Source organism: Kogia breviceps, chromosome 2 (assembly GCF_026419965.1).
Source record: "Kogia breviceps isolate mKogBre1 chromosome 2, mKogBre1 haplotype 1, whole genome shotgun sequence".
In the NCBI taxonomy this organism is placed as follows: Eukaryota; Metazoa; Chordata; class Mammalia; order Artiodactyla; family Physeteridae; genus Kogia; species Kogia breviceps.
Genome location: NC_081311.1, coordinates 175,344,119 through 175,366,485, shown reverse-complemented (window position 1 = coordinate 175,366,485; position 22,367 = coordinate 175,344,119). Strand labels below are relative to the sequence as shown.

At 35.6% G+C, this 22,367-nt stretch overlaps 1 protein-coding gene across 9 annotated transcripts in view; it reads left to right on the top strand.

The window, feature by feature from the left end:
- KANSL1L (KAT8 regulatory NSL complex subunit 1 like) overlaps positions 1-22,367 on the top strand; it is a 168,186-nt gene that overhangs the window by 26,133 nt on the left and 119,686 nt on the right. For all 9 annotated transcript variants that reach the window (XM_059053757.2, XM_067026797.1, XM_059053760.2 and 6 more), the window contains one exon: positions 19,258-19,399. In XM_059053757.2, coding sequence (XP_058909740.1) covers positions 19,258-19,399 — 142 coding nt within the window. The remainder of the gene's footprint in view (positions 1-19,257; positions 19,400-22,367) is intronic.

The window sequence follows — 22,367 nt, the reverse complement described above, 5'->3', positions numbered from 1 at the left end:
TGCATTTTCCTTTCATTCATAGTATTTTAAAATTTCTCCTGAGATTTCTTCTTCACCCCATGTATTAATTAAAAGTGTGTTGTTTAATCTCCCAAGTATTTTGGGATTTTCCGGTTAACCTCTCTGTTAATGATTTCTAATTTAATTCCATTGTGGCCTGAGAGCAGACATTATATAATTTCTGTTTTTTAAAACTTGTTGAAGTGTGTTTTATGGCCCAGAATATGGTCTCTTTTGGTGAATGTTTAATGTTAGCTTGAGAAAAATGTGTAATCTGCTGTTGTTGGGTGAAGTAGGCTATAGGTGTCAAATATATCCAGCTGATTACTGGTGCTGTTGAGTTCATCTCTGTCTTTACTGATTTTCTGCCTGTTGGATCTGCACATTTCTGACAGAGGGAATGTTAAAGTCTCCAGTATAATAGTGGATTCATCTATTTCTTCTTGCAGTCATCAATCAGTTTTGCCTTACATAGTTTGATGCTCTTTGTTAGATGCATACACATTAAGGATTGTTATCTTCTTGAAGTGTTGACCCTTTCATTATTATGTAATACCCCTCTTTATCCATGATAACTTTTCTTGCTGTGAAGTTTGCTCTGCCTGAAATTAACATACCTACACCCACTTTCTTTTGATTAGTGTTAGCATGGCCTAACTTTCTCTGTCTCTTCAGTTTAGTTTTTTTTTCTTTTTTTTTAAGTATAGTAGTTATTTATTAGTGAGATTAATGGTTACAGTTCTCCCTCTGGACCTGTTAGCCTTGTACATTAAAAAATTATTATTTTTTTTAATTGAAGTATAGTTAATTTACAATGTTGTGTTACCTTCAAGTGTACAGCAAAGTGATTGAGTCATATATATATTTATGTATATATTAGGTTATTTTCCATTATAGGTTATTACAAGATATTAAGTATAGTTCCCTGTGCTATACAGTAGGTCCTTGTTGTTTACCTATTTTGTATATAGTAGTGTGTATATGTTAATCCCAAACTCCTAGTTTATCTCTCCCCCTCCCTTTTGGTAACCATAAAATTGTTTTCTGTGTCTGTGAGTCTGTTTCTTTTCTGTAAGTAAGTTCATTTGTATCATATTTTAAGATTCCACATATAAGTGACATCATATGATATTTGTCTTAACTCTGTCTGACTTACTTCACTTAATATGATAATCTCTAGGTCCATTCATGTTGCTGCAAATGGCATTATTTTATTCTTTTTTTATGGCTGGGTGATATTCCATTGTGTATATATATACCATATCTTCTTTATCCATTCATCTGTTGATGTTGCTTCCATGTCTTGGCTATTGTAAATAGTGCTGCTATGAACACTGGGTGCATATATCTTTTCAAATTAAAGTTTTCTCTGGATATATGCCCAGGAGTGGGATTGCAGGATCATATGGTAACTCTATTTTTAGTTTTTTAAGGAACTTACATACTGTTCTCCATAGTGACTGCACCAATTTACTTTCCCACCAACACTATAGGAGAGCTCCTGTTTCTCCACACCCTCTCCAAGATTTATTGTTTGTAGAGTTTTTAATGATGGCTCTGACTGATGTGAGGTGATACTTCATTGTAGTTTTGGTTTGCATTGATCTAATAATTAGTGATGTTGAGCATCTTTTCATGTTCCTGTTAGCCATCTGTATGTCTTCTTTGGAGAAATGTCTATTTAGGTCTTCTGCCTATTTTCCAGTTGGGTCGTTTGTTTTACTGGCATTAAGCTGTATGAGGTGTTCATGTATTTTGGAAATTAATCCCTTGTTGGTAGCATCGTTTGCAAATATTTTCTCCCAGTCTGTAGGTTGTCTTTTTGTTTTGTTTATGGTTTCCTTTGGTATGCAAAAGCTTTTAAGTTTCATTAGGTCCCATTTGTTTATTTTGTTTTTATTTCCATTACTCTAGGAGACAGATTGAAAAAGATATTGCTGCAATTTATGTCAAAGCGTGTTTTGCCTATATTTTCCTCTAAGAGTTTTATAGTATCTGGTCTTACATTTAGGTCTTTAATCCATTTTGAGTTTATTTTTGTATATGGTGTTAGACAATTTTCTGATTTCATTCTTTTACGTGTAGCTGTCCAGTTTTCCCAGCATCACTTATTGAAGGGACTGTCTTTTCCCCATTTTATATTTTTGCCTCCTTTGTTGTCAATTAATTGACCATAAGTGTGTGGGTTCATTTCTGTGCTTTCTCTCCTGTTCCATTGATCTATGTGTCTGTTTTTGTGCCAGTACTATAGTATTTTGATTACTGTAGCTTTGTAGTTTAGTCTGAAGTCAGGGCGCCTGATTCCTTCAGCTCCATTCTTCTTTCTCAAGATAGTTTTGGCTATTTGGGGTCTTTGTGTTTCCATACAAATTTCAAAGTTTTTTTGCTCTAGTTCTGTGAAAAGTGCCATTGTTAATTTGCTAAGGATTGCATTGAATCTGTAGATTGTCTTGGGTAGTATGGTCATTTTAACAGTATTGATTCTTCCAATCCAAGAACATGGTATATCTTTCCATCTGTTTGTGTCATCTTCAATTTCTTTCATCAGAATATTATGGTTGTTTCCTTACTTTCTCTTTTAGAGTATAAAAATGCAACATATTTCTGTATATTAATTTTGTATCCTGCAGCTTTACCAGATTCATTGATGAGCTCTAGTAGTTTTCTGGTAGTGTCTTTAGAATTTTCTGTGTATAGCATTGTGTCATCTGCAAACAGCGACAGTTTTATTTCTTACTTTCCAATTTGGATTCCTTTCATTTCTTTTTCTTCTCTGATTGCTGTGACTAGGACTTCCAAAACTTTGTTAAATAAGAGTGGTGAGAGTGGGCAGTCTAGTCTTGTTCCCGATCTTAGCGGAAATGCTTTCAGTTTTTCATCATTGAGTATGATGTTAGCTGTGGGTTTGTCATATATGGCCTTTATTATGTTGAAGTCAGTTGCCTCTGCCTGGTTACTGAAGAGTGTTTATCATAAATGAATGTTGAATTTTGTCAAAAACTTTTTCTGCATCTATTGAAATGATCATGTGGTTCTTATGCTTCAATTTTTTAATGTGGTGTGTCAGATTCAGTTATTTGCAGATATTGAAAAATCCTTGCATCACTGGGATAAATCCCACTGGATCATGGTGTATGATCCTTTTAATGTATTGTTGGGTTTGGTTTGCTAGTATTTTGCTGAGGATTTTTCATCTATTTTTATCAGTGATATTGGCCTATAATTTTCTTTTTTTGTGATATCTTTGTCTAGGTTTGGTGTCAGGATGATAGTGGCCTCATAGAGTGAGTTTGGAAGTGTTCTTTCCTTTGCAGTTTCAGGAATAGTTTGAGAATGATAGATGTTAACTCTTCTCTAAATATTTGGTAGAATTCACCTGTGAAGCCATCTGTTCCTGACTTTTGCTTGGTGGGAGTTTTTAATTACTGATTCAATTTTGTAACTGGTAATTGGTCTGTTCATATTTTCTGTGTCTTTCTGGTTCAGTTTTGGGAGATTGTACCTTTCTAAGAATTTATCCATTTCTTCTAGGTTGTCCATTTTATTGATGTATAGTTGTTTATTGTAGTATCTTATGATCCACTCTATTTCTGTGGTGTCAGTTGTAATTTCCTCTTTTTTCATTTCTGATTTTATTAATTTGGACCCTCTGTCTTTTTTCCCTGATGAGTCTGGTTAACAGTTTATCAATTTTGTTTACCTTTTCAAAGAACCAGCTTTTAGGTTCATTGATCTTTTCTGTTTTTTATTTTAGTATCTATTTCATTTCTCTCTGGTCTGATCTTTATGATTTCTTCTACTAGCTTTGGGTTTTGTTCTTCTTTCTCTGGTTTCTTTAGGTGTAAGATTAGGTTGTTTATTTGAGATTTTTCTTGTTTCCCGAGGTACGGTTGTATTGCTAAAAACTACCCTCTTAGAGCTGCTTTTGCTGCATACCATAGGTTTTAGATTGTCATGTTTTCATTTTCATTTGTCTCTAAGTATTTTTTGATTTCCTCTTTGATTTCTTCAATGATCCATTGGTTGTTTAGTTAAACATATTGTTTAGCCTCCATGTATTTGTGGGTTTTTTTCTTGTAGTTGATTACTAGCCTCATAGTGTTGTGGTCCAAAAAGATGTTTGATGTGATTTCAGTTTTCTTAAATTTACCAAGGCTTGCTTTGTGGCCCAGGGTGTTATCTATCCTGGAGAATGTTCCATGTGCACTTGAAAGAAAATGTGTATTCTGCTGCTTTCAGATGGAATGCTCTCTAAATATCAATTAAGTCCATCTGGTCTAATGGGTCATTTAAGGCTTGCCTTTCCTTATTAAGTTTCTGTGTGGATGATCTGTCCATTGATGTAAGTGAGGTGTTACTATCACGCCACTATTATTGTGTTACTATCAATTTCTCCTTTTATGTCTGTTAACATTTACCTTATCTATTGAGGTGCTGTTATGTTGGGTACATATATAGATTTCCAATTGTTATATCTTCTTCTTGGATTGATCCTTTGATCATTATGTAGTGTCCTTCTTTGTCTTGTGACAGTCTTTATTTTAAAGTCAACTTTTTATGATATAAGTATTGCTACTCTGGCTTTCCTTTGATTTCCATTTGCGTGGAATACCTTTTTCCATGCTCTCACTTTCATTCTGTATGTGTCTCTAGATCTGAAGTGAGTCTCTTGTAGGCAGCAAATATATGGGCCTTGTTTTTGTATCCATTTAGCCACTCTGTGTCTTTTGGCTGGATCATTTAGTCCATTTACATTTAAGGTAATTAATAATATGTATGTTCCTATTCTCATTTTGTTAATTATTTTGGATTTGTAGGTCTTTTTCCCCCCTTTCTTCTTTTACTCTCTTTTCTTGTGATTTGATGATTGTCTTTTGTGTTATGTTTGGATTCCTTTTTCTTTTTTGTGAGTATAGCTACTATAGATTTCGTTTTGTGGTTATCATGAGGTTTTTGTATAGCAGTGTATATTTTTATGTGCTATTTTAAGTTGCTGATCTCTTAATTTCAAACTCATTTTAGATACCCTGCATTTGAACTGTTCTCCCTTTATGATTATTGTTTTTGATATATTTTATATCTAATGTTTTTGTATATCCCTTAACTGCTTATTGTGGATACAAATAATTTTACTACTTTTGTCTTTTAACTTCCCTACTAGCTTTGTGCATGGATTATTTCCTACCTTTATTCTATGTTGGTCTTTACCAGTGAGCTTTTCCAGTTTCTAATTTTCTTGTTTCTAGTTGTGACCATTTCTTTTTTGCCTAGAGGAGTTCCTTTAGCATTTGCTATAAAGTTGGTTTGGTGGTCCTGAATTCTTTTAGCTTTTGATTGTTTGTAAACCTTTTGATTTCTCCATCAAATCTGAATGAGAGTCTTGTTGGGTAGAGTATTCTTGGTTGTAGGTTTTTCTCTTTCATCACTTTAAGTATATCATGTCACTCCCTTCTGGCCTGCAGAGTTTCTGCTGAAAAATCAGCTGATAGCCTTATTGGAGTTCCCTTGTATGTTATTTGTTGCTTTTCCCTTGTTGCTTTTAATATCCTCTCTTTATCTTTAATTTTTGTCATTTTGATTACAATGTGTTGTGGTGTATTCCTCTGTGGGTTAATTCTGCATGGGATGCTGCACTTCCTAGACTTGGGTGATTGTTTCCAACCCCAGGATAGGGAAGTTTACAGCTATTATCTCTTCAAATAGTTTCTGAGGCCCGTTCTCTTTCTCTTCTCCTTCTAGGATCCCTATAATGCGAATATTAGCATGCTTCGTGTTGTCTCAGAGGTCTCTTAAACTGTCCTCATTTCTTTCCATTCTTTTTTATTTCTATTTAGCGGCAGTGATTTCCACTACTCTGTCTTCCATCTCACTGATCTGTCCTTCTGCCTCATTTAGTCTACTCTTGATTCATTCTAGTGTATTTTTCATTTCAGTTATTCTTCAATTTTTTTTTTTTTTTTTGGCCACACTGTGCAGCATGTGGGAATCTTCGTTCCCTGACCAGGGGTTGAACCCGTGCCCTCTGCATTGGTAGCACACAGTCTTAACCACTGGACCACCAGGGAAGTCCCGTATTTTACAATTCTGTTTCATTCTTTATATTTTCTAACTCTTCATTAAAAACTTCTAATTTCTTGCTCTATGCATCCATTCTCCTCCCAAGTTCTTTGATCATATTTATGATCATTACTGTCAACTCTTTCTCAGGGAGACTGCCTCTCTCCATGTCACTTTGTTCTTCTTTTGTGGTTTAATCTTATTCCTTTGGCTGAAGCATATTACTCTGTCGTGTAATTTTGTGTAAATTGCTATTTGTATTTTTATGTATGTGGTAGGTTGGTTACATTTCTTGATTGTGGAGAAGAAGCCCTCTATAGGAAACATTCTATTCATCCCAGGAGTGCACTTCCCTGTAGACAGCCAAGGTCCAGGAGCCAGCTGGTCCCAGGCTAATGTCTGGCCTGCATTTGGGTGGAGCTGGGTTTTGGTCCTCTGGTGTACAGGGCTATATTTAGGGACATATCTAGATGTGGCTGTGAGCTTAGGAAGTCTTTAGGTAGCCTGGCTGCTGATTGGTGGGGCTGTGTTCCCGCCCAGTTTGTTGTTTGGTCTGAGGCATCCCAGCTCTGGAGCCTGCAGGCTGTTGGGTGGGGTCAGGTCTTGGTGCCACAATGCCAGCCTCCTAGAGAGCTCACTTGCTGATGAATGCTCCGTGATATATCCACCACCAGTGTCTATGACCCTGGAGTGGGCCACAGCCACCCCCTACCTCCCCAGGAGACCATCCAAAACCAACAGGTAGGTCTGGCCCAGGCTCCCATCAAATTACTGCTTTTGCCCTTAGTCTTGGTGTGTGTGAGATTTTGTGTGTGCCCTTTAAGAGTGAAGTCTTTATTTCCCCCAAGCCTGTGGAACTCCTGCAATCAAGCCCCACTGACCTTCAAAACTAAATGCTCTGGGGGCTCCTCTTCCTGGTGCCAGGCCCCTAGATAGGGGGGACTCACATGGGGCTCAGAACTCCCCTGTGGGAGAACTCTGTAATATAGTTATTCTCCAGTTTGTGGGTCACCCACCAGTGGTATGGGATTTGATGATATCACGAGTCTGCCCCTCCTACAAGTCTTGTTGTGTTTCCGTCTTTATGTCTTTAGTTGTAGAGGGTGGTTGTTCTGCAGATTGTTGTGATTTTGGTGTTCTCACCAAAGGAGCTTAGGGTCCTTCTACTTTGCCCTCTTACTTTTAACCTATATGTGTCTTTATATTTAAAGTGGGTTTCTTGTAGACAACATTTAGTTAGGTCTTGTGTTTTGATCCACTCTGACAATCTTTGTCTTTTAATGAGTGTATTTAGACCATTGATGTTTAAAATGATTATTGATGTAGTAGCTTAATATCTACCATATTTGTCACTGTTTTCTATTTGTTGCTCATGTTTTCTCCTATTTTTGTCTTCAATATATTTTCTGGCTTTTGTAGTTTTTTGCCTTTTACAATTTTAATTGAACATTTTATATAATTCTACTTTCTTTCCTATCTTATCATATCAGTTATACTTCTTATTTATTTTTTTAGTTGTTACCCTAAAGTTTGCAATGTATTTTTATAGCTAATCCACCTTTACTTTCAAATAATACTATAACTCTTCCCAGTTACTGCAAGTACCTTATAATAACAAAAAATCCTGTTGTCTTTGTCCCTTGTATCACTCCTTTCATTCATTTCATTTATACTTATAAGCATATGTAGGCATTTATAAGCACACACACATGTGCATACCTAATTGGTTACATTGTTGCTTGTTATTTTGAACAAATAAATCCATTATCTGTTAGATCCATTAAGAATAAGAAAAATAACTTATTTTACCCTTAGTTATTCTCCAGTGTACTTCTTCTCTTTATGTATATCTAAGTTTCTGACTTAATTTTTCAGAGAAGGAAAATCGTTTTCTTTTAACATTTGGCATACAGGGGAATGATGTCAATAATATGTGGAATTCAGCTTGGATTTTTTTCCCTCAAACAAGTTCGAACCTGTTATTGTTTAGGAAATATCAGGGGCAAGCTTTTTCACAACTAAAGAGAAAGCGTTAGTAGTATAAGAAAAATGCTGAATATTCTGTAAAAGTAACCTTTTATAATACAATAAGGTGCTGGTTTATTGGCACCTTAACAATTTTAACAAAAAATTGCTGTATATTCTACTATGTTAAAAGATCTGAGGAAGTTACAAGTTTCGTTGAAGAAGTTGTAAAGATAGCCTTATCAATCAATTTCTTTTTAATACAAAGGAACTATCTCCAGATGATATTTTTAATTTTTATTAAACTGGTCTCTATTAGAAGTGAATGTCTTCAAGGACCCACATCAAAGGAAAAAACGAGCTCCAGGAAATGAAGCTTTAAAGGATGGATTGACTTACTCTTAATACAAATGCCAGTAGAAACTCAACTGTACTCATATTTTTATATGGCTTGTTATTGTTTTGTTAGGACTCCATAGTCCTTAATTCCATAGATTTTGAGTCCTCTCACTCCAATTCTACTTTTTCCATAGGTTTAGCTCTTTTTATTTTACAGAACATGGAGTTATTCAGGAATGCATATATGCTGTTATAGCATAAATGCCTGCACTCAATTCTGAGTTAGTGGTAGCCATCTTTTTGAGTAACAAGGGTAGTCTAATCCTCTTTTATCTCATTTATTTTCAGTGCTTATTATAGTGGCTGGCAGGGCTATCCCAAGCCCTTTTGTGTGCAGTAGAAAAAAGTGATCCTTCCTCTGAGTAGATTTAGATTTGTAATTGCAGAGCTTGGAGTACAAAACTCTTGCTGAATTCCTGCTTGCCCTTTCAGCCACGCCCGTATTCAGTGTATAGTTTGGAAGCACTATACCATGTCCTGGCTTCCTGAACAAAAGAGTCATGCACACATATAAACGCATGTACACACACACACACACACACACACACACACACACACACAGTGCTTGTTGAACTGATGATGTGCATGACTTCAGACTGTTCTTTTAGCAAATATATTTTGATTAGTTTGGAAATCATTTATTTCCTTTATTTGTATGTCCCTAATTGTTAATTTTGATGTTATGTGAGGATTTTTAAAATACAGGTAAGACAATTTAACAGACTATTAACTTTCAAAATTCTTTTCATACAAGAGAAACGGGGGTCGGTATTGATAGAATGTATAAGTATTCCCCAACCTCTCCATTTTTTCTTTCTCTCTTCCTTTCTTTGAAGGGGAGGGAGTGATAGATGGTAGGAGAGCAAGACCATATATGCCAATCTAATGTATGAATTCTTTAAACTAATACTGAAAATTTCAGTTTAGATAGATGACAAACTGGGTTTTGCCAGATTTCTAGGCAGTATTGCACAATATATTAAGATTGTGACTCAAAGCCACATTCAACAGGTGGTGTAAAGTCCTCTCTTTCGGTTCCAGATGTGGTTCCTTATATATGGTAACCTATAAACCCACAGACAACTTTTCTAATGTTCTTGCCTTGTTTCTTGTATGTATGTTGAAGTAGGGACAGGAAAGCTACTATAAAACTCCTACTGGGAAGAGAAAAGGATGGGATACACATGAAAGTTCCTGGTCCTTACAATAATTAATAAGACTTCTTGCTTTGGAAGTGGAGTAAGGTCTTGATAGGATCCTAATTCTGCTTTCTGAGAGAAGTTCCATTGTCCTTTGTTTTCCATAGTCCCTGACTTTGCTTTTTTGGGAATTATTCCTTATCTATCATCCTTTGTGTCTATATTGGAAATGGGTGTTGGAGAACATACCCTTATGTGAGGATGCACTGGATTCTCACCCTGTGTCCTGTCAGTGCAAACTTGGGCTCCCTGGGTAAAGCATGCTAGGCTTGTGGTATTTTTTGCTAATAGAGTTGCCTCAAAAATGTAGGTTTCGGGCTTCCCTGGTGGCGCAGTGGTTGAGAATCCGCCTGCCGATGCAGGGGACACGGGTTCGTGCCCCAGTCTGGGAAGATCCCACATGCCGCGGAGCGGCTGGGCCCGTGAGCCACGGCTGCTGAGCCTGCGCGTCCGGAGCCTGTGCTCCGCAAAGGGAGAGGCCACAACAGTGAGAGGCCCGCCTACCACAAAAAAAAAAAAAAAAAAAAAAAAAATGTAGGTTTCAATTCTGTTTGCCTCCAGTCAGCTATATGTGAAAATACCAGTACCAAAGATCTCACTTGGTCATAATTGTTAAGCCTACAAACTAGTAACTTTACTAGTTATTTTCCTCAGACCATCCAACTCTCCCTTAACTTAATAACATACCTTGTGGCCACTTGAAACAGTACATTTGGGTAGGGGTTAATCTGACTTTTGCTCCTAGGCAGGCTCTCGTTATGTAGCTTAGAACTCTTAAGAGAGATTGTTGGAATACAGTTTTTTTGTTGTTAGCTGTAGAGAAGCAACTGGCTTTTCTATTCCTTCAAGGTATCCTGTATTATTGGATTATCCATTAAGTTAGAAGTAGGCTGTAGTCAGAGAGAGCCTTCCTAAGCAGAGTTGTATTCTTTTTTTCTCTGCCTGTAAATGAACTAATTCTTGCCTAAATTCATTCATTTATCAGGCCTAAAACAACAAGTAATAGTCAATTCATTACAATATTATGACTTTTTCTAGCTGCTTCTGCTAGAACTATAGTCTTGGTAGGCACTTGGTTTCTCTTTTAACTGGTCATATTTTGCTAGTATAATGTATATAGTATAGTATAGTTTAGAAAGGATCACCAACCTATGTCTCTTTCCTATCTGCTTTCTGTCTTACCCCTAAGTTAATAGAAATGCTTTGGATTTATCTTATAACCCACTCTATTGGTCCTAAGAATTTCTATAACATTTAGCATAAAGGCTAAGTTGTAAAAAAGAGACTTAAAACTATAGTGGCTCAAACATAAATTAACTGTTTTTCTTATAGAACAGTTGAAAGGTGGATAGATGTGTGATATAAGATGGATAAACATCTCTGCTTTCATGAAATAGTCCAGGAACACCCAAAAAAGGAATCCATGAAGCACTTTCAATTGTTGTTGTTGTTGTTGTTAAGATTCTGGTCTTAAACTGCAACTGTAGTTTTTTTTTAAAAGGCAGTGAAATTTTGAATGTGAAATATTTGAAAGAAAATAGAAACATTTTTGAGAGATCATACATACAAACACATATAAAAGTTCTTTGATTTCTAACCATAATGGAGTGGAATCACTGGTGCTGTTCTTTCTCTTTGGCTGTAAATATCTAGACAGAAATATATGAAACAGTCATTATTTTCAGAAAATGGCAGCAAAGGTCAGAGGTTCAGTGATTCCTGAGAAAAGAGAAACAGATGAGGTGAGCCCTGTGATTGCCCTGGTTTTCTGCCTGGAGGCACTTTCAGATATCTGGTGCAGGGAGAGGAAAGCCAAGTAGAGCACAATGGTCCTGCTTGATTGAAATAAAGATTAGATTTGGGGAGGATGATATAGCTGGAATCGTTAGATCAGAATACTAAAAAAGGGACCTATGTATGCAAAGAAAGAGCATCATAAATCTTCATGTGGTCGCCTTGAAACCTTCGTTAAAGCTGTGTGTGTGTAGGTGAAACTCCATAAGAGCACACAAAAAGTTATTAGGAAATGTAATCTGAACAACTTCCAATGCTCATACAAGGTTAAGAGATGTTTGAGTTCTGAATAAGCAGAGTGGAGAGACTTTGTTGAACATCTGGAGCATTCAGTAGAGACCCCAGATTGGGCACACCTCAAAGAGTAAGGCTGAGTCTGACCTGATGACTAATGGCTACTCTGTACGTGCTCTAACAAATCTTAGAAGGAAGCTGAAAAGAATGAAGTTGAACATTAAGTAATTTAATAACCTGTTGAAACAAAATTTATCACTCTTTAAAGGAAGGCCATAAAATCCAGAAATTCAACAATATCGTATTCATAGTGTCCATAATAAATGTGTGTGTATTTACATACATACATACACATATGTATAAATACACACGAACTACTAGACATACAAAGGAGGAGAATAATCATCAATAGAAACAGACAGGAATGACAGAGATGAGATTAGTTGGCAAAGACTTTAAAATATCTCAAATATGGTAAGTATGCTCAAGGACTTAAAAGGAAAAATCATAAAATTACAGATCTAAGAATTCCAATAAATCACAAGCAGGATTACAAACAAAACCACACCACCGTGTATTGTAGTCAAATCACCAAGTTCTAGTGATATAGAAAACAATCTTAAAAGCATTAAGAGGAGGAAAAAAACCATTTTATATAGGGAAGCAAAGAAAAAAAAAATGACTGCTGACTTCTCATCAGAAGGTAAGCAAGCTAGAAAACAGTGGAATGATATATTTAAAGGGCTGAAAGGAAAAAAAAAAAATCAACCTAAAATTATTTTAAAAAACAAAAGCAAAATAATATTTCCAAATAAGCAAAGTGAGAAAATTTCCTGTCAGTATACCTATATTATAAGAAATCTTAAAATGATCTTCAGGGTGAAAGAAAATAATACTGAGTGAGAAAACTCAGTTCTACACAATGGAAAAAAGAAGTAGTAGGAAATGGCAAATATTTATGTCTAAAAATATATGGAAATTAAACTCTACATTTCCAAGTAATGCTTAGATCAAAGAAAAAATCACAAGAGAATCTATAAAGTGTTCTTAATGGAATGATAATGAAAATACAGCATATCAAATTTTGTGCGATGCAATGCTTACATGAAAATTTATGGTTATAAATGCTTATATTAGCAAAGAAGGAAGGTGTAAAGTTTATGGCATAAGCCTCCCTCTTAAGAAGCTGCAAAAAATGAGCAACTTGAATCCAAAGCAAGAAGGAAAAACTGATAAGTGAAATCAATGAATATAAAACACAAAAGCAACAGAGAAAAATCAGTGAAACCAAAGCTGGTTCTTTTAAAAGATTAAGTTGATAAATATCCAGCTAGATCAACCAGGAAAAAAATTACCAATAGCAGGAAAGAAAAGCATCACTGTAGATATTATAGGCATTAATAGAATAACTGGGGAATAGTATGAACAATTTCCTACCAGTAAGTTCAATAACTTAGATGGACTAAGTGCTTGAAAGACACAAATTACCAAAACTGACAGAAGAAGAAATAGAAAACTTGAAAAACCTTATGTCAATTAGATAAATTAATAATTAAAAACTTTCCATATAGGAAACTCCAAGCCAAGATGGCTTCACTGATTAATTTTATTGAAACTTAAGGAGTAAACAATTACAATCTTATACAAACTCCTTCAAAAAATAGAGGAGGGAACACTTCTTGACTCATTTTATGAGGTCAGCATTAGCTTGATTTTAAAATCAGATAAAGACATTACAGGAAGATAGATCAATATCTCTTTTGACTGTAGATGCAAAATATCCCTAATGAAATAGCATACAGACTCTAGCAAAACATATTACAAAATGCATCATGACCAAAGGGGTTTATGCCAGGAAGCAATGTTGATTTTAACATTTAAAACCAATCGGAGAAAAAAGGAGAAACAGCATATGATAATTTCCAGAGATACCAAAAAATGTTTTGACAAAATTCGAACCTACTCATGGTAAAAATTCACAACAAACCCAGAATAGACAGAAACTTCTTCAATCTGATAAAGGACATTTATAAAAAGTATACAGCTAACATTACATTTAATGATGAAAGACTGAATGCTTTCTCTGTAAGATTAGGAAGAAGGTAAGGATGTCCATTCACATAGCTTATAATTAATGTTATACTGGAATTCATAGCCAGTGCAGTAAGATAAAAATAATAAAAAGAATCCAGATTAAAAATAAATCAAACTGTCTTTATTTGCAGTTGACATGATAATATACATAGAAAATCCTAAGGACTTTGTTATGAGGAAGCTACTAAAACTCCTAAGTGAATTTAACAAGGTCAAAGTATATAAGGCCACCACATAAAAATCAACTGTATTTTTATATACTATCATCCAAACAATTTATGAATGCTATATACTAGCTTCCATAAACATGAAATACATAGAGATAAATTTTCAGAACTCTACAAAACATAGCTGAGAGAAATTACCAGTACATAAATACACAGAGAAATAATACCTTATATGTTGATTAGGAGATTCAGTGTTGTGTTAATTATCCACCAATAGATCCATGGATGCAATGAAATCCTTATCAAAATGCTCTTTTTTTTTAAGAGATTGACAAGCTGATTCTCAAATTTAGAATTGTCAAAACAATATTGAGAAATAACAAAGTTGAAGAATTTACTGGATTTTAAGAATTACTCTAAACTACAATAATAGTGTCATATTGGGTCATGGTGTTGACATCAGTAGGTAGATAGATGATAGATATCCTAAGTGCTCTCTGTGTGTATGTAAGTGTATATACAACATGTAGTATTTGTATAGTCTTTTATCTATTCATGGATAGTTTTTTTTTTCTATTAAAGGATTATAGAATCTTTTCAACAAATGGTTCAGGGACTAGATATCCTATAGAAAATAATGAATCTGGACCCTTACCTGGACCAATACACAGAGCTTGGCTTGAATTGGATTATAGATCTAAAAGTAAAAACTCTAAAACTTTTTCATATTTTAGAAACATGAATAAATCTTTATGACTTCATGTTAAGCAAATATTTCTTAGGACATAAAAAGAACTATCTATAAAAGGGAGGTTTGAAAAATTGGGCTTCATCAAAATTAGAATCTTTTACTGCTCAAAAGACACCTTTAGGAAAATGAAAGGCCAGCTACAGATTGGGAGCTATAAGTATTTCCAATACATACAGTCTGACAGTCTTATATGAACAAGAAGGTAGCCAATTAAATATGAGCAAAAGATTTAAAAAGACACTTCATTAAAGGAAGTCATAATCCCTTGAGAAGCATAGGAAGCATATGAAAACATGTCCCACATCAGGAATTGGAAAACTATGGCCCATGGACCAAATCTGGCCTATTGTCTGTTTTTGTAGACAAAGTTTTATTGAAACATAATTACACCCATTCATTTATGACTGCTCTCATGCTATAACAGGAGAGTTGAGTAGTTATTAAAGAGACCCTGTGGCCACAAAACAAATATTTCCTGTCTGCCTCCTTACAGAAAAATTTGCTATCCCCTGGTCTAAAGGAATCAAATTCCAGGGAAGGCTAAGCTCGTACTATGTGAGCAAACACCAGTGGAGAAGTTTGGCCTAATTTAATGTAGTTTTCCCCAGGATAAAACTTATTTTTCTTGGAATTATAATTTTTTACAGTTGGATCTTATTTTTTATTTTTTAAATCATAGTTAATTCATTTTTATTACTAAGCTAACAAACTCTATTAAAGGCAAAATTATATGTTTTTCTTTAAGTCTTGGTAACTTAAGGTGTACATTAGAAAGCTCTGTCTTATTCTGAGGAACAAACTACACTTCAAGGTTAAAACAGTGATGTAGAGAGAGAACAAAACAAACAAAACAACAACAACAACAAAACAGTGATGTAGATTCATGATGTTGACCAGAAGTTAGTACCAAGGGAAATTGTACTGAAAACCACTTGGTTTAAACAGCTTGTACTTATTTCCATCAGTAAGTTAAGTGGTGACTCCAAACAAGTAAGGATGAGGATCGAAGGCATGTGCTGCCTTTCTGAGGACTGACTAGTCTCACTGCCCAGGTGCTCTCCACTCATAGATGTATTTTCCCTGATCTTCACTAGAAGTAGGGGCTCCTGTTTCCAGTGAAGATCAGGGAATGTGTTGGTCTTTGATCAGTTCAACACACTCCAGAGAGATGTAGGGAGTAAATCTTCTTAGTGGCCTGGCAGGCCAGGCTTATATGCTAACTGAGGAGTCTAGACACTCTGGGTTTGCCTCAGATTCTTATTAGTTTGTTGTTGCATCAGCTGTGTTCTGATTGGTTACACTCTAAGATATAAGCCATTACATCATTGGTTATATAAATTGTTTACATAAAACGTTTTGTGTTTGGGGTACAACAGGTGTCAGTCTCCTTTGAATGAGCCATATACTTATCTGTAACATGTTTACAACCATAGGTATTTTTTAGAAAGACATTTTTTCAAGCAAGAGAACATTTTTTTTTTTTTTTTTTTTTTTGCTGTATGCGGGCCTCTCACTGCTGTTGCCTCTCCCGTTGCGGGGCACAGGCTCCGGACGCGCAGGCCCAGTGGCCATGGCTCACGGGCTTAGTTGCTCCGCAGCATGTGGGACCTTCCCGGACCAGGGCACGAACCCGTGACCCCTGCATCGGCAGGCGGACTCTCAACCACTGCGCCACCAGGGAAGCCCAAGAGAACATTTTTGATGGAAAAGATTGGTTACCATTTTTAAGCATAGTGAACAGATTTTACTCCTGTTAAAATGTAGAATAAGGTATCCTTTACAGAAAATTCATTTCATTTATTACAAAGCCCCAGTATTATTTAGTTTACTTAAATCTGATATTACTACTTTTTCTATATTCGGATAATTTAATGTCACATATGAACATAAAAATGATTTTGTAAGCTTAGTTTCAGTATCAGTATTTTTACTAGAAGTACAATAACATTAACCTCCATAAACTTTTATTTTTCTCTATTTCCATGAGCTGATAATCAGTTTGACAACCCAGCAAAGTTGCATGTTATAGGGAAATTTTCTGACTGGAGCAAAATTTAATGAAACAATGTTTAAGGTCATCTTTGATTTCTGCATGCTTACTTCCACATCATACTTCTTCAAGTCCTATCTACTTTTTTTTTTTTTTTTTTTTTTTTTTTTTTTAGCGGTATGCGGGCCTCTCACTGCTGTGGCCTCTCCCGCTGCGGAGCACAGGCTCCGGACGCGCAGGCCTAGCGGCCATGGCTCACGGGCTTTGTTGCTCCGCGGCATGTGGGATCTTCCCGGACCAGGGCACGAACTCGTGTCCCCTGCATCGGCAGGCGGACTCTCAACCACTGCGCCACCAGGGAAGCCCAGTCCTATCTACTTTAAAGTCAACCTTGAGTCCATCCTCTTTATCTCTTCTTTATCTCCCACCCTATTTCCAGTCCAGGCCATTTTCATCTTTTATTCATTGTTTTAGTCACAGTAAGCTCTAGAGTAACACATTAACCTTCTAATCTCAGTAATTTTGCACAGCAAAGGTTTACTGTGGCTTACATAAAGTCCAGTGTGGTTTGAGCTGTGATCCTCTTCCATCTTGTAGCTATAATATCTGCACAGTGGCTTTGAAGTTGGTCAGGTGGACTAGAAATGACTTTATCACTTTTGCTCACAGCCTGTTGGCCAGAGCTAGTCACATGGCTCCAACTTAAGTGAAGTGAAGGCTGGGAAATGTAGGACAGCACATGAAATATTTAGACATCACAGTTATCTGTAGCACATTTAGATTATTATAGATGCATCCTAATTGATTTCCTTATTTACTCTCACGTTCCACTACAGTGCTTTCTCTACCTACTAGCTAGATTGCTTGGAAAAAAAAAAATTGATACTATCTCGCCAATAACTTCCTTTTTGCATAAAATCCAACACTTTGCCCTTATCTGTGCAACTACTGCATGATATGGTCCTTGCCTTCTTCACTAATTTCATGATTGGCAGTTAGTATTGTTATCTGTGAATAGTGTATTTTGAATAGGCATTTTTTATTTTGTCCATAGTTATGAAAATGTGATTTAAAATAGTGTCACGTTTACAAAATTACAATAATAACTATAAACTGAATAATAATACCAAGAGAAGTCCTAATTTCAGTCTCTGCAGTCACATTGTATGTAATTAGAATCTGAAAAAAAAAGCCTTTTGAGAACATTGACATAAAATCTGTTATAAGAATAAATTCTGTGTATTAGAGTTACAATAATTGTTTCTCTGACAACAAATGTTCTCTTAGCATACATGTTTTCTTTGGCTAAAGTTTATATGAAAGATATTTCATTATGGTTAAATGTGTAAAAATTAATAAAGTTTATTTTTTAGAGCAGTTTTAGGTTTACAACAAAATTGAGTGGAAATTACAGAGTTCCTATATATCCCCTGTCCCTACACAGATATGACTTCCCCCACTATCAACATACTGCACAAAGGTAGTGAATTTGTAAATGATCTATGAACCTACATTGATACATCATTATCACTCAAAGTCCATAGTTTACATTAGGTAGGGTTCACTTTCAGCGTTGTGCATTCTATGGGTTTTGACAATAAATGCAATTTTTAGACAAGTTTTTCATGAAGTTTGTGTTTTGCAAGTAAGTAGTTACTTCCCTTCAGTTGTACTTTCAATTTCTTCTGTTATGCCTTCTTCAATTTCTTTCTTAGCAGTATGAAGCTCCTAATTAATTATCCCAAACACCACACACACACAAATACTCTCTCTCTCTTTCTGTGTCTGTCTCTCTCTCCCTCTCCTCCCCACCTCACTCTAAGTGATTGTTTTCTAGTTGGAGTGGTTGAAATATTTTCTTCAGGTAATTAATTTTTAATCTCACAAACTGTGGATTAGAGCAGTGCCCTTGCCAAAAGATAGAGGAACTAATTAAGGTTCAACCCCTATTTTCAAATATGCATGAAAGAAAGGCTGTATATAAATTCTTTCTCATCTCTGAGCTGTGAATCCTAGGAATAAAGTTTTTAACAAACTTTATCTTAATAAACATCTCAGGATTTATATATTTGATATGTTTATTGAAATGTAGCAGAGCATTCATATTTTTGATAATTTTTGACATTAAAAAATTGATTCCTGTTCTAGCAAATGAAAATTACATTTAGTAAAATTGAGTGCTCTATGGTTTGTTACATGGATTTAGATCTAGCACAGTTCAAATGACTTGTCCTATACTTGACATCTACTTACATATGAAAGGCTCATGTAACAGTTTTTACATGGTGTTAGTATTGTCATTCTTGTTTCTTTTCCTTTGCTGGCCTACTTCTGTTTCAGCCCTTAACCATTAATAAAGTATTAAATAGCAAGGAGATTATCCTACTACTGGGTACACAATATTGAATAAAAACAGGTGTTTGTGGGATAGAAAGATAAGGAAATCAAATCTTTGAGAAGTTGATATACCTTTCTTCTTTCATATAATTAGATGTTTTATAAAGTAATTTGGGATTGTATGACAAGAGTCAAGGAAGCTATTAAGCAATCTCTGTGAGAACTTGATTGTGTTTGTGCTTTGACTAACTGTGTTTGTCTTGTTCACAGTAACTGTAGTACTGAATGGAAGTGGCTTGTAGACAGAGCAAGAGTTGGCAGCCGTTGGACGTGGCTTCAAGCCCAGATTTCAGAGCTAGAATACAAAATCCAACAACTAACAGATGTTCACAGGCAGATTCGTGCCTCCAAGGTATTGTGTGTGCTCTTCTATTTAAAAAAATATTATTAGTTTTAGTTTCTTCTCATCTCTCCACACAAAATAATTGTTATTAGGCTTTATAAAAATGTAGTTAATGTTAAGATTTTGATATATTAATTCTGTAAGTTGAAACTATTTTTGTAACTTATCACAAACATTTTATCATATTGAGCAGTTAAGAATTTCTTTATTGGATTCCAGTTAATAGAAATGATAAATATTTTTTATAAACCTCTATTTTGTTGGCATTTATTTGAACATATGTGAGAAATTCTGAGTGTATCTTATTGGAATCTCTTTAGAGTTTTTTGTTTGTTTTAAGAAAAATTGTAAACACATAAAAATGTTCTAGAAAGCAATATAATGAATACCTGTGTACCCACCCCCAAATTTATCAAATATTAAATTTTTACTAGTTTGGGTTTTGTTTTTAGAATAATAAAGCATTACCTTACAATTGAAGTACTTGTATAATCCTTCTTGATCCCGTTCCCTTTCCCTATGCCACTGATTCCAACATATTTTAAAAGATTTTTATTTTACATTGGTGTATAGTTGATTAACAATGCTGTGTTAGTTTCAGGTGTATAACAAAGTGATTCAGTTATATATATACATGTATCTATTCTTTTTCAAATTCTTTTCCCATTTAGGTTATTACAGAGTATTAAGTAGGGTTCCTTGTGCTATACAGTAGGTCCTTGTTGGTTATATTATTTTAAACATAGCAGTGTGTACATGTCATTCCAAAACTCCCAATCTATTCCTCACCCTCCCCCTTCCACCGGTAACCATAAGTTTGTTCTCTAAGTCTGTGAGTCTGTTTCTGTTTTGTAAATAGGTTTATTTGTATCATTTTTTTAGATTCCTCATATAAATGATATCATAGGATATTTGTCTTTCTCTGTCTGATTTACTTCACTTAGTATGGTAATCTCCAAGTCCATCCATGTTGCTGCAAATGGCATTATTTCATTCTTTTTAATGGCTGAGTAATATTCCATCATATATATGTTCCACATCTTCTTTATCCATTCCTCTGTTGGTGGACATTTTGGTTGCTTCCATGTCTTAGCCATTGTAAACAGTGCTGCAATGAACACTGGGGTGCATGTGTACTTTTGGATTATGGTTTTCTCCAGATATATGCCCAGGAGTGTGATTGCTGGATCATATGGTAGTTCTGTTTTTAAAGGAACATCCATGCTGTTCCATGAAGTTTATGTTTGTTCTTATTGCCATTTTGTTTTGGATTTGTTTGTGTAGGTGTTTTTTCTTCCCTTCATCTTTTTTTCTCTTCTCTTGTGATTTAATGACTAACTATAGTATTGTGTTTGGATTCGTTTTTCTATTTTCTGTGTGTATCTATTGTAGATTTTCAGTTTGTGATTCCCATGAGATTTTGATATAGCAGTCTATATATAAACAAGATTGTTTTAAGTTGCTGGTCTTTTAATTTCAAATGCATTTCCAATACCCTACATTTGTGCTCTCCTCTTACAGTTGCTGGTTTTGATTTGTGTGCAGGTAATTTCCTACCTTTACTGTATGTTTGCCTTTATTGGTGAGCTTTTCCATTCATAATTTTCTTGTTGCTAGTTGCAGCCTTTTCTTTTCCACTTAGAGACATTCCTTTAGCATTTGTTGCAAAGCTGATCTGGTGGTGCTGAATTCTCTTAGCTTTTGCTTATCTGTAGAGCTTTTGATTTCTCCATTGAATCTGAATGAGAGCCTTGCTGCATAGAGTATTCTTGGTTGTAGGTGTTCTTCCCTTCATCACTTTAAATATATCATTGCACTCCCTTCTGGCCTGCAGAGTTTCTGCTGAGAAATCAGCTGATAACCTTATGGGAGTTTCCTTGTAAGTTATTTATTGCTTTTCCCTTGTTGCTTTTAATATTTTTTCTTTGTCTTTAATTTTTGTCAATTTGATTACTATGTGTCTCAGCATTTTCCTCCTTGGGACTCTCTGTGCTTCCTGGACTTGGGTGATGCTTTCCTTTCCTTAGAGATGTCCTCTTTTCTTTTCATCCGTTTTTTCTTTATTCTGTTCTGCAGCAGTGATTTCCACCATTCTGTCTTCCAGGCCCCTTATCCATTCTTCCACCTCAGTTATTCTGCTATTGATTCCTTCTAGTGTATTTTTCATGTCATTTATTGTATTGTTCATCTCTGTTTGTTCTTTAGTTCTTCTAGGTCTTTATTAAACATTTCTTGTATCTTCTTGATCTTTGCCTCCATCCTTTTTCCAAGATCCTGGATTGTCTTCATTATCATCATTCTGAACTTTTTTTTCCCAGAAGGTTGCTTATCTCCACTTCACTCAGTTGTTTTTTCTGGGGTTTTATGTTGTTCCTTCATCTGAGACATAATCCTCTGCCGTCTCATTTTGTGTAACTTTCTGTGATTATGGTTTCCGTTTTTCAGGCTACAGGTTTGTAGTTCTTGCTTCTGCTGTCTGCCTCCTGGTGGATGAGGCTGTCTAAGAAGCTTGTGCAGGCTTCCTGATGGGAGAGACTGGTAGCTGCCCACTGGTGGGTGGAACTGGGTCTTGTCCCTCTGGTGGGCAGGGCTGTGTCAGGGCGTGTGTTTATTGGGCAGCTCTTTACTCAGAAAGACTTTAAGCAGCCTGTCTGCTGATGGGTGGAGCTGTGTTCCCATCCTGTTGGTTGTTTGGCCTGAGGCATCCCAGAACTGGAGACTCCAGGCTGTTGGGTGGGTCCAGGTCTTGATGAGAAAATTGTGGCCTCCAAAAGGGATCATGCCAACGAGTACTCCCCAAAACTGCTGCCGCCAGCATCCTTATCACTGCAGTGAGCCACAGCTGCCCCCCACCTCTGCAGGAGACCCTCCAATACTAGCAGGTAAGTCTGGCCCAGTCTCTTATGAAGTCACCACTTTTTCCCCTGGGTCCTAGTGTGCTCTAGGCCCTGTGTGCACCCTCCCAAGAGTAGAGTTT